General features: G+C 45.0%; 1 protein-coding gene across 1 annotated transcript; it reads left to right on the top strand.

Annotated features, from left to right (window-relative positions):
- Window positions 1-227: 227 nt before the first annotated feature.
- On the top strand, window positions 228-3,274 carry LOC115074303 (indolethylamine N-methyltransferase-like). The gene is made up of 3 exons (XM_029573625.1): window positions 228-482; window positions 1,874-2,081; window positions 2,777-3,274. Exons 1-3 carry the CDS (start codon window positions 329-331, stop codon window positions 3,213-3,215), a joined length of 801 nt encoding a protein of 266 aa, XP_029429485.1. The 5' UTR covers window positions 228-328; the 3' UTR covers window positions 3,216-3,274.
- Window positions 3,275-13,186: the final 9,912 nt, after the last annotated feature.

Genomic DNA, 13,186 nt, shown 5'->3' with positions numbered 1-13,186 from the left:
TCCAGAAAATTTATTCTGATGCTAAATGAATCCATTGTCTTGAATTGACATAGCATTTATTTCCCTTTACACTGGGGTCATATTACTGTTTCTCTGGCACCAGACTCTTTACTGAGCTCTTGGCTCAGTCTGAAGTCTTGCTTAACCGTACTTAAAAAAAAAAGTATGGATAGCAAATGACAAATTTACAGCTTGGTCAGGGGAGCCAATGGATAGCTCTCTGTGCAAGTGCTGACGGGGCTGCAGCTGCTATAAGAGAAGAGGATTTGAAGAAACCACCGCACCATCCTATAATTAATTAAGGAGAAAAATCTTAAGAACGTCCAACATGGAATCCAGTTTCACTGGCAAACAAGTCTACCAAAATGAATTTGATCCAAAAGATTATTTGGATACCTACTATGGGGCCACATCAGGGGTTCTTATCAAGGATGGCTTCCAAAACTTCGTGCTAAGAAATCTGCACAAGACATTTACCACAGGTAAGAAAAAGCTATTTTCCTGTCTCTATTTCTATAGGTAGAAAGGGGCAAGTGCCTGGAGTTACACACTGAATTACTTGGACAGGGGCTAGACTGGGTCAAAAGTACCCAGCAGATGCCAAACAAAACAGAACTATTTCTTGTTACTTCCAGGAATAGCTTTCCCTAGTCTATCAGACTTTTAATGTTTATGGACCTTTCCTCCAGAACGTGTCCATAGTAAAGACTACTTTTAAATCGCTCTGAGCTAGTTAGTGTCTTTGGCCATGTCCTTTGGAAACAGAATCCAGCTCTGGATCTGTTTCAGTGAAGTTGTGTTAATTTGGCTTTCCCTAGCCAAACTCTTTATTTGAGGGTGATGAATGACCACAGGGCCAATGATATCAGGTTCTAGCATTTTTTTAAAATTTTATCTTTATTACTTTGTATCAAAAATTACAAAGAAATAAACTTTGGAAATGCAATAGGCTGACCATGTGTTATCATAATCTAAACAGATAACAAAAGACATTTTTAACTTTTCTTTTGAAATTTTTCTACACATATTCAGCACTTTTCATCATAGAGGTAATATGTAGGAGATTAAACATTGTAAATGAGGTCCGGGCATTTTAAGTTTCAGCCCAAAGCATTCTACTTTCATGTATTCAGATGCTAGGACTACAAGTCTCAGGGTATACAGAGTCATGCATAAAGTCTTGGTCTGGCAAAATGTGGGTTTTTTTTGCACATCTTTCTTCAAAGACACATATTTCCCTCATAGAAGCAAAGGTCTGTGCCTGCTGTGGGTAAAAGCCAAAAGAGGATCTGCCTGTCCTGATAAAACAGTACCAGCCGGTCACCGAGCTTAGTTGGTCATTAATTATACGATGTATCCCAAGATCTTCCTTGTGACTCCACAGCCAGTCGGGATTTCAGGATATCTACAGTAAATAATATTTATGCATAAGGCATATGTGCAAGCCCAGTATATGCAAATTTACCTCATGTATATTCACAGTGGATATCTTGAAACCTGACTGATAGTGACCAGATTATGTGTGGCAAGCCCTGCCATGTGAGAAGATGCAGTCATAACACCTAATCTATTGGTTGAAGATGCCCTCTGACTGTCTGAATGCAAACAGAGTCACAGTTTGACAGGCTGAAGAATTTAGATGGCTTCTTGATCAGTCATGTAGGGGCTCAAGCAAATAGATCTCACCTTCTTAGTAGCCCTGCCAGTTATTTGTACGGTCCAGATGCCAATAGTTGGGCAAAAGGCAAAAAATTAAACTCTTAGCTTAGTCTATAACTTTCAGGGTTAGTCATTAAAGCCATAAAATCCTGAACTATGCTTCACTCTGTGTATCTGCTTTAATGATGAAATTCTTTGCAACTGTGCAATGCAGGTGGTGTGAAAGGCAACCTCCTGATTGACATTGGTGCTGGTCCTGCTATTTACCAGGAGCTGTCAGCCTGTGAAGCCTTCAAAGAAATCATTGCCGCTGACTATACTGACCGAAATCGGCAGTACTTCGAGCGGTGGCTGAAGAATGAGCCGGGATTGTTTGACTGGACCCCTGCTGTGAAGTTTGTCTGTGACCTTGAAGGCAACAGGTATAGTGTGGTCTCACCAGCAGTACCCATAGCATAACTCTACTGATAGCATCATGGCATCGTGCACCAAGTAACTACATTACCACAGAGTGTAAGATACAATAACAGATATTATCATCATAGTACAGCACGGCAGGTTTTATAGTAAAATCAGCAATATGAGAAAATTATGAAGCTGCACTCTACCTGATTATATAACGAGGATGTCCTATAAAAAACATAACTTGTAATAATTAGATATGGAATGGTACCAGCATGGGTATCACATTAACAATCTGCCTGCAGCTCTCCCCTGATTTGATGTCACCATTGTACACATCACGTCCTGGGATGTCACTGCTCAAATGATGTACTTCTGTGAGTGACACAACAGAGCCATCACTTGGTAATGGCCAGCAATGAGATACCATTTTTGGACATATGCCATTTCTAGATGCAGCACATTACAGAATGAAAGCACAGCCTTTGCTGCTGTTTTCAAGTGAATTTTGATGGTGATGAAAGTACCCAGATTGACGGCATTCAGAGCTGAAAGGCCTTGTCCCCCCCCCCCACCTCCATGGGAAATTCCAGCGCTTATACAGAGCAGGCAAACTTTTCAGGCAAAACCTTGCTGCACTCACCACTTCTACCCAAACAGTAATAAACTGCAGCTGAATTACTGATGTATTCTATTGCCTATGTTTTATTTTTAGTGGAAAGGTAATTGAAAAGCAAGAAAAGCTGCGGCGAACAGTCAAACAAGTGATAAAATGTGACGTCACTAACAGCAACCCCCTGGCACCAGTGGTGCTGCCAAAAGCAGACGCCGTGCTCACCGTTGGCTGCCTGGAATGCGCTTGCAAAGATCTGGATACCTACCGGGCTGTCCTGAGAAATCTCTCATCCCTGCTGAAAATAGGGGGGCACTTAATCATCGCCAGTGTCCTGGGCAGCACCTCCTTCACGTCCGGATCAAACAAATTCTCAATCCTGACCTTGGAGGAAGAGTTCCTGAGGAAAGCAGTTATGGAAGCCGGATTCGCCATCGAGGATCTGGAGCTGCTGCCCCGCGATTATGATAAAGAAATGTTTCAAATCTGTGATCATAACTGTAGCATTTATCTTGTGGCATGCAAACAGAAAGATGTCTAAGGGCCTGAAAATGTGTGATATATTATAAGAATGAAGTTATAGAATATGTTGTTTTTTAATTTATTGATGTATGGCTTTTTCTACTGAGCACACTAGAATATCAGACTCAAACTGTGAAACACAGTTTGATATTAGCTCTAGCTTCTATCCCCAGGCACATGGCTCCCATTTCTTTAATTATAAGTATTTCATTATATCTCATGCTGTTGATGTCATAGCCCCTTTTACCGTGTTGTGATGTCACATGCTTACTCAAGCAGTGCTGATGTTTGCTCATTTCCTATTGTGGGATTGGAGAAGGGTAGTCCAGCTCAGATTTCACTGACACTACCTCCTAGCCCCAGAGAGAGGAGGTGTGAATGAAGTTACAGATTAGATATTCAGATTTCCATCTTGACCTGGTCACCCTAAAATTTGAACAAGTGAACCCTAAAAGGCAGGCACTCCTAAAGCCCTAAAAAATGCTTAGAAACGTTTTCGAATAGTCCAGAAGTGCAATCTTTCAGATCCATCCTGAACCTTCGTCTGGGCGAGATTTCATCTGAGTTAGCTTGATGTGGTTTGCTAAAACCAGAGTCAGACCTGACCCAGTTCTAATTTCTGTGATTTGGATTTTTAAGTCAGGGCAAGCAGGGCTGTGAATGTCCCTTAAAGCTGAGTTTTAATGGCTGTCTGGCTGCTACCGTGAGTCATTAGGTTTCATGAAAGAGTTTTTGAAATCAAGAAAATCTTTTCAGCCAATCCCTGACCTCATCTGAGCCAGCCTGCACTAAAAATCCACAAAGAATTAACCAGTAGAATAGCTGGGTTTAAAAAAGGTTTGGAGGACAGGTCCATTAACAGCTATTAGCCAGGTAGGCTTGGAGAATACCACCTCTTACTGCCGGGAGCTGGAAATGATCTCCTTATTACATCTATTGGGTACTTCCAAGCAACCTGCATTGGCCACCATCAGTGACAGGATGCTGGCCTTGATAGACCATTACTCTTACTCAGTCCAGCAGTTCTTATGTTCCTGAGAAGTGTTTATGAATATTTATAGAAGTCAGTCAGGTCAATCCAAGTTAGCTAAGGAAAATAAACTCAGGTTTCAGTGCTGAGTCAGCCAGATCTAAAGCAACCTGATGCAGGGCTTCCAAATTTTAGCCAAGGTGACCCCATTTTAGCATTTGAAAATACAGATGACCTTAGAGAACAACCATTCGGGTCTATCCTGTAAAGTGCGGCCGCGTTTACCCTGCTCCTAAGCCGCGTTTTACTCACTTTCCGGCCGCGTTATCCCTTCCTGCGATCCCGAATCCACTTTAACCTACTCCTACCACGTCCTAAAATCCCCGGCCAACCCCTTCCGCATGCGGCATGGATATTGTATGCAAATGAGCGAATTAGCTATTCCCTAGCATCCCGTAACCCGCGCCCCGACTATCGCTATCTTTCCCTGCCGTTTTGTCGCGCGTTTAACCTGCTAACTTACCGCCTACCCTGACCCTGCGGTAGAGGCAGGGGTAAGGGTAGGTGGCAAGCTTTCCCCCAGCCCCCGCTCACCTGCCCCGGCCGCGATCATGGGTGCCGGTATCCGGGGCAGCCCCAGTCCTCTCCCTCCTCCCGAAGCAAAAAAAAGCGAAAAAACCAAAAGCAAAAGCAAAAAGTAAGTCGCTTCGCCGCTGTCAATTCTCCCCTCCTCCCGGAGCAGGGCGCAAAAAGCAGCCTTGCTCCGGGAGGAGGGGAGACTGACAGCGGCGAAGCAAAAAAAAAAAGCGAAAAAAACCAAAACCAAAAGCAAAAAGTAAGTCGCTTCGCAGCTGTCACTTCTCCCCTCCTCCCTGAGCAGGGCGCGAAAAGCAGCCTTGCTCCGGGAGGAGGGGAGACTGACAGCGGACAGCGATCGGACTTCTCCTGCCTAAACTTACTTTTTTTGCAGCCGTCCGGTCCATCTGAAGACGGTATCGTGGCTCCCCTCTGCCTCCCGGGGAAGATGGATGCCAGCACGGGGGAAAGCGGCCCCTGTGCATTCAATTGGCTGCTCAAGACGTGACGTCACGACGTTTGGCGTCACGGCATGTGATGTCACGTCTTGAGCAGCCAATTGAATGCACAGGGGCCGCTTTCCCCCGTGCTGGCATCCATCTTCCCCGGGAGGCAGAGGGGAGCCACGATACCGTCTTCAGATGGCCGGGCGGCTGCAAAAAAAGTAAGTTTAGTCAGGAGAAGTCCGATCGCTGTCCGCTGTCAGTCTCCCCTCCTCCCGGAGCAAGGCTGCTTTTCGCGCCCTGCTCCGGGAGGAGGGGAGAAGTGACAGCTGCGAAGCGACTTACTTTTTGCTTTTGCTTTTGGTTTTTTCGCTTTTTCGCTTCGGGAGGAGGGGAGGGGGGATTGGCAGTCCCGACTTCCTGGTATCTGTCATTTCAAATGACATTTGAAATGACAGATACCAGCGTGGCGTGAAGCCTTAGGCCCGCGCACCCAGGATACTGTATAGGCGCTCTATCCAGTAAAATGGGTTGCGTGGGCCTAAGGCTTCACGCCACGCTGGTATCTGTCATTTCAAATTTGAAATGACAGATACCAGCGTGGCGTGAAGCCTTAGGCCCGCGCACCCAGGATACTGTATAGGCGCTCTATCCAGTAAAATGGGTTGCGCGGGCCTAAGGCTTCACGGGCCCTTCTTAGACGCGGTTTACATTTACATAAAATTAGTGTTCAGGATCGAGCGGTAGGTGAGCTGCACTGTGCGTGTGGCAACCGCGGGTGCCGCAGGCACTAACGCAGCTCTTCCTACCGCTCAGTACAGGATAGACCTGAAAATAAATTAACAGGGGCATGGTCCCTCACCAACAATCACTCCTCCTCACCCTCCCCACCCTTCAACCTCCAATCCCTCCATAGGGCCTCCTATATTAACCTCCTCCCTTCCAGGAAACCCCCTCTCTCAACCTCTCTTCCTCTCTCCTCCCCAGCCCATCCTCTCTCTCTCACCTACTTCAGTCCTTTTCTTATTTCTCACCCCAGGCCCTTCTTATAACCCCTAACTTATTCTCTGTCTTCCTCTCCCTTTCACTCTATCTCCCATCCTCATTCTCATTTCTATCCCCTCTCTCACATTCCAGCTTCTCTCCCTCCCCTCCACCCTGTCATGGCCCGGTCAGCTAACAACAGAGGAAAGGTACAACAGGTAAATAAAGGCATACCTTGAGAGGCTGGATGAGCTGGACCTGCCATCTTCTGCCTAGGGTAGCCTCCACTGCCTGGGGCTTGAGCCCTTGGGTGCAGGTGGCTGCCAGGACTTCCATGTCAAAGCAGGAACCATAATGGCCTGAAGACTAGGTCTGAAGCAAGAACCAGGAGACATGGGAACACAATAACCAGGAACCAGGAGAGAACAGAGGACAAGGACTGAAGTAGGAACTAGGAGACACAGGAACAAGGCCAGAAAACAGCAGATAAACCAATAGTGCTTCCTCAGGGCAGACACCAAGTGAGCTGTTGGACCAACAAAGATGTGGCAGGCTGGAGCTCCTTATATACAGCTAAGGAGGCCAATAGGGATAATCTGGAGGCAGGTCTCCCTAACTTTGCTTCACTTGATATTTACTAGAGAATTATTGCTGATTCGGAGTACCTATGGCTCTACTGCAAGATCTCCCGGTCTTGAACGCCCCCCCATCCTGATACAACCCTTCTCCCACATTCCCCAATCTGATTCCCTGTCATCCCCCAATTCCACTTACATCCCTCAGTCAATCTTTTGTCATTTCCCCCAATCCCTTACCCTCCACAGACAATCCCTCTCCACCTTATCTAACCCACCAAAATTCCTCCTGCATCTCAACCTTCCCTTCAAATAGCCCCTCCTCCAAATATCCCACTTGCCAGGGACAGCAGCAATATTTTCCTCTGGGCCTTGGATCAAAGGTGGATGACAACTGGTGGGGAGAGAGGGCAAGCTGATGACAAGCCACATGTTTCTCTTGAGTAGGTTCACCGGTTGGTAAGGAGAGAGAAGAAATGGCAATCTTCATCGGCCTATGTACACTCAGCCCTCTCCTCCCCTTATGGCAGGTTCCAAGCCTGACAGTGATCTCCAAATGGCAGCAGCATTAGTAGTGAAGTCAGGACGGGGCCAGTGAGCCGATCCCTCCTTGCGCAGGTCTTCTTGTTACAACAGAAATTTATTTATTTATTTATTTAACGCTTTTATATACCTACATTCTTTCGGCACACCACATCGGTTTACAGTAAAACAAGGATAGATGATGAGGAAATTACATCATAACAGATTGAGAAGCAGTGTTTTAACAATAACCACAGGTAGCAACTCTACATGATTAAAAAGCGAGAAGGAGTTAGGAATGTAGTAGGCCAAAATAGAATAGGAGCAAGTAACAAGTGACAAGTGACAGGTAACAAGTAACAATAATTACTGAGGCTGTACCAGGCATGAGGGATAATGTTTTGGGGATGTGGTGGAGTGGGAGGGAGTGGGGGGGGGGGGGTTATTGGTAGGCTTGTTCGAAGAGCCATGTTTTCTTTTTTTTTTTTTTTGAAGGTTTGAGTGTTGGGTTTAAGCCTTAGGTAGGGGGGCATTGTGTTCCAGATGGCAGGTCTGGCAAGGGAGAATGCACGTACTCTTGTAGAGATGAGCTTGGTGAGTTTGGGGGAGGTTATAGGTAGAGTGCCATTATTGGCAGATCTAGTTGATCTTCGTGGGGGTTGGAAGTGGAAGGAGGTGTAAGGGAAATCGCACTGCAGGCCAGGCCTGTGAGCGCATGCTGACTCACAGGCCCCATGTTGACTTCCACTACCAATGCAGCTGCTACTGGTGCCTGAAGAGTGCTGCCATTTGAGGCACTTGTGAACCCTCGCTAAAGGTTCTGTGACCCCATTTGGGGTTCCCAACTTACAGTTTGGGAAGCTCTGCCATAGTGTGAGACTCATGATATTACAATGTCATGCTTTCATTCTATCAGGAGCAATTTAAAAAAACTGCATGAATCAGTCTGCAGGCATTTTCCTCTGTGGGCTTTGCACCAGTTCTCCAAGAGAACCCTGACCTGGGAACATCTCCACAAAAATATGGATAAAAGGCTAAAAGCATGCAGGTGGTGGGACAGCACGCAGACTTTTACCCACATACAGAGTGGATGAATTTCAGACTGCCTATTTACACAGGCAAATAGCCATTTACTGTTTAAGGCAAAGGGCATTTGCCAAAGTAAAACATGAAGCAGGAGAAACCGCAAAGCAAAATGTTACCTCTGCTTTGTTGGTTTTCAGAAACTGTTACTGCCACTCAAACCTTTGCAGGAATACACCCACGTGGCCATATGTGCATGCATGCATACGAGGGATGTGCGTCCATTTGTTTCATTTGTTTCACGGCTAAGAACATATATAATGAAAGGATGAATGATGTGCACATACGTCTATTATGCGGCTTCATAGGCGCACACCATTCTCTGTGCATCCATTTGTCCATTCATTAAATACGCACTTATCTGCGAAACGAATGAAACAACTGGTCGCACAAATATCAATATATGCACATTCCTAACACACACCCCTTTTGTAAGAAGGGACACAAAGTTCCACCTGTCAGTAGTCCGAGTGTTTTCAAACTTTGGATATTTGCATGTTTGACATAGCCCCATTATTTTCCATATCACTTTATTCCAGATATTTCTGTTGCATGCAAGGAGTCCACTAAGTGTCCTGTTTTCCAGGTTTAGAAACTGTTAACTCTAAATTGTATCTAAGATGCTGCTGGAGGAATTTGAGAACAGTTTATGCTGGCAAAAAAGTAAGGGAATACTTGCCAAAATTTTGGAAGAAGTCTGAAGCTGAGGCATCACAGACCATCACTCATGTCTTATTTTGTTATTTTTTCCTCCTCTCCTGACCTTCATAACTAACTCACATGTCCTCTGAAGGCTTTCACAGCTGTGCTAGAGAGTTGTCAGAATTATAATTGCAGATTTTCTGATTTTAGTAGAGACTCCCCAAAAAAACCAAAAATATAAAATAGTAACAGGGAGGGAGGAAGTCTTAGAAAATGGGTGAGTTTGGTGTGTCCTGAATGGGCTCTGGGAGCCCCTTGTTAAAGTACTGAATGGCAGCTCCAGTGCAGCAGATCTTATCAGAGCTCCTCTCTCCCCTTCCAGGTGGGAAGCTGGCGGTGCATTGCTGGCAGGAGTCTATGGGACAGGCGAGGTGGAGATCCTGCTGTACCCACGTGCAGTCACACCCACCTCTGATCACTTACAGGTTGTACCATAGCAGTTTTAGTCTTTAGGTTCACTGCGTGGCACCCTGCAGTGTCTTTGGGGTTGGACATGTAGCAGTTGAATTAGTCACTTTGCCTATTCCTAGTGAAGGTGTGAGCCATGCCTCAGACTCTCAATATATTATTGTATTTCATTGATATTGATTGTATTCATTATTGTCTTTCCATGAACTGCTTTGGGTTGAACTTTATTTAAGAAAGGCAGTCTGTATGTGTAACATAACATAGTAACATACCATACCAAATAGATTTTTTAACATTCAGGGCTGATTTAAGATTTCGATGCCCATAGGCAGCACTGGAGAGGAGGAGAAGCCTTGACCTGTGTAGTGGAGACATCAGGGGCAGGCCAGGAACTACATGTATCAGAATGGTCCGAATAGGTACTTCCTTCCCCCTCCCCAGCTCTTCCAACAAAGGTGGGGGGTCTCTGCTACAGCTGATTTGCCCTGATTCATCCTGCCCCCCTCCCCCATACCCCTAGGTTCCCCCAAGACACTGGTTACTAACAGGGTTCCCGCTTCAGGTGGTTCAACCTGAACAGGCTGATCAGTTGCGGCGTTGCCCCATGGCTTGCGTGGAAGTCTAGTCCTTCTTTTCTAAGGCAAATCAGAGTTTATCACTCCATGCATGTCGTGGGGCCAAACAAGCCTGGTGGCGACCCTGTACATCTCCTGCGGCCTCATCCACGTTGTTGCAATAGTCGATTTCCCATGGAACCCTGGGACCGAGCTGCTTAAACCGAAGCAATGTAAAAAAAAGTTAACTTTTTGGAATATAAGTTTTACTTCTTGCCACACGGACTTTAGAAACTCTACAGCTCAGGATGGGTAATAGACAGTTATATATATATTTTTTATTATGGTTTACAAGATACTAGCTGAAAAGATAATAAAATTCTCCACATGGTAGTAATTATACAGAGACGGAAGAGACGAGAAATTTGAGCAGCTGTATCACAGAAATCTTATGGCAACCGCACACAAACCACTCAAGAATTTTCATGTTTTTGCAAAGCAACTTTTGGCAGTATAGAGAGGAGTTGAACTTTATGCGATTGTTTTATGCCATCTGGCCTCGTGCCTTGCTCCCCCCCCACTGTCCCATGACTGAGGCTTGGCCTCTCTCCATATGCAGCCGCCTTCAGTGAACTGGTGAACTGATCTGAACTTTAACATAAAAACCGCTTTGCTAGGAGCACGAAAAGTAGCTGAAAAGTCAATCCCTTGAAAAAGACAAAGGAAAAACCTGAAATGGCAAAACGGACTCAGGGTTTACCGACGAGGACACCTATCAAGAAGAATTTGATCCAAGAATGTTCTTGAATGCATATTAGAGTGCATGACCTGGCATTCTGAGGTAAGATGGTTCTGTGCAATTTATAATGTGAAAACTGGCTCAGACTTTCTCTTCAGGTGGGTATTTGTTGTATTTCTCGCAGTAACAGCACGAGCTGTATATTTAAAGCTGTTCCATTCTAGCACTAAGCGAGACCTGCGGACTGCCCACATACAGGGGTCGTTCTAGGATTTCCGCATCCTGTTCCGTTCTTGCTCTCCTAACCCATTACTCGTGTTCTCATCCTCTGCAGTGCATCCCGTTGAATGCAGACAATGCTGTCCTCCCCCTGCCCTCTCTTCTTCTTGCTGACAAACGCAACAACACATCTTGTGATGTCACAAGCAGGAAAGGCAAGTTGGCAGGGCTGATCCTGTCCTGGATTTTTATCCTGCTGCATGCATGGGAAGGATAAAAGTAGCCCATGCATGCAATGGGGTAAAACCAGGATCAGAACAGCCTGGCCACAAAAAAAAAAGTGGTATCAGTTAGTAACCTAAAGGAAAACGATATCACTATCTGTTTTAAAAGAACAGTAACTAAGCATGTAAATTTAGTGATACTTTTTTTTTTGTAAATGTGTGTGTGTAGAACCTTGCTCTATCCAGTGGGTGGCCACATGAGCTAGCAGGGCTTTAAGGGCTAGAAACCACAGGCCTGCATTACACTCTGTGTAACTGTGTGATACAGGTAGTGTGAAAGGCGACCTCCTGATTGACACTGGTCCTGGACCTGCTACTGATCAGCAGCTTTCAACCTGCAAAGCCTTCAAAGAAATACATAGAGCCGGGGAAAGAGGAACATCAACTTTTAACACTGTAGACAAGATTGGTAAAAATTTCTTCCCCAAATATTTGAAAGGCAACACATTCCCATAAACCATGATAAAGAGTTGTTTCTCTTCTCTGCATATTTCAGACTGCACAGAATCAATTAGGTCCCATATGGGAAAAAAAAAATCATTGTATTAAAAACTTGTAGCTGTTGCTCATGCAACCTAACTGAATCTGTACATTTATTTACCATTGCATAACAAAAAAACACATCATCTTCAGATAATTCCTTATTAATATCTCTACTCCAGATATCTGCCAACACTTTCAAAGTATTATACAGCATAAGAAAATGAAAATACTTATAAGGGGAGGATAGAGTGTGTTTTCCCAGTCTAAAGAGCTGTTATCAATCCTTGAAATGCTCCAGAGGCTTACTTATAAGTGTAGAGGTCCATATTCAAAAGCATTTAACCAGCTAACTCAGAAGTTAGCTGGCTAAATGAATATTTGGGAACTTATCTGGCTACATTCTAACTGGCTAACAGGGTCAATTATCATTTTGAGCTAGGGCTTTGACTTGTGCAATAAATAACACAACGCAAAAGCATCTGCAAATTCAATAAATATTCCAGTGGGAGGAGCTTATGGAAATGAGGGTCAATATAGCATCAGATGCGATATAGCAATGCAGGATTTAGCGCTGGAAATTTTGTGCTTGCGATAGACTTGCGTTATGGGGAAAATGTGAGGAGGACTCCGGTGATAAATTCAGTTTTTGGGGAAAAGATTTTTTGTTAGAAAATCCAGGAGGACATTTTGGCTGCCCTTCCTTCCTGCCAGAAGCAAGAGGATCCTACTCATCAGGGATCTAGGGAGAGAGAACTAAAGGGACTGTGCAAAATCAAGGAGATCCAGAAGATCTGCTAACCAGGAGAAAAGGAGAGCAACATCATTGTGGACACTCATCCAGTATTCACCACCTTGGGGAGATGAAGGAGAAGATTTTTTACTCTCTGTGCCATATAATCTTTGCCATTTTGTCAATTTCAAAGGGGTTTTGCCCATCTTAAAAGACCCTGCCCATCCGGGAATTCTATTTTTTCCTAAATCCAAGACAGTAGATGCCCCGATGCAAGCGAGTCCTGCACAGACAGAGGAAAGAGACGGTAAGGAATTGAGAAGAGAATTGTGTGGTGCTGCAATTTAAGTTTGGCCACTCATCACTAGTGTAAAGACTTTAATTTTTGACACTACTGAAGTGACTCCAGAGTTTTTATTTTGCACTCACTGCACCCACAGTAAGGACAAACAGCTTCCCAGGGGAAACAAAAGGGAATGTGTGAAGACTTCACCCCTGTCAGTTTGGGCCCTGGAAGTTTATCTCCCCCCTCCCCCCCCCACACACACTTCCAAAGGATCCAGCCTGGGAGAGGGAGTACATGTGAGAGAATTAGCTGGTGTGAGGTTCCAGCCCCGGAGAGAAACAAATTCTTTTATGCCCCCACTTGTGCAGGACAGGCACACCTGGGTGGGGTTACAAAAGTAACCAGATTGATGGCACATAGAGCTGAAAGGCC

Source organism: Rhinatrema bivittatum, chromosome 12 (assembly GCF_901001135.1).
Source record: "Rhinatrema bivittatum chromosome 12, aRhiBiv1.1, whole genome shotgun sequence".
NCBI classification, from domain to species: Eukaryota; Metazoa; Chordata; class Amphibia; order Gymnophiona; family Rhinatrematidae; genus Rhinatrema; species Rhinatrema bivittatum.
Note: the sequence above shows the minus strand (reverse complement) of the source record. Positions and strands in the feature narration are given on the sequence as shown.

Excerpts from the sequence above, each read along its gene's own strand:
- LOC115074303 (XM_029573625.1), top strand. The coding sequence starts at position 329 with ATGGAATCCAGTTTCACTGGCAAACAAGTCTACCAAAATGAATTTGAT. Across the intron at positions 483-1,873 it reads GCACAAGACATTTACCACAG|GTGGTGTGAAAGGCAACCTC; the intron begins GTAAGAAAAAGC and ends TGTGCAATGCAG. Across the intron at positions 2,082-2,776 it reads TGTGACCTTGAAGGCAACAG|TGGAAAGGTAATTGAAAAGC; the intron begins GTATAGTGTGGT and ends TTTTATTTTTAG.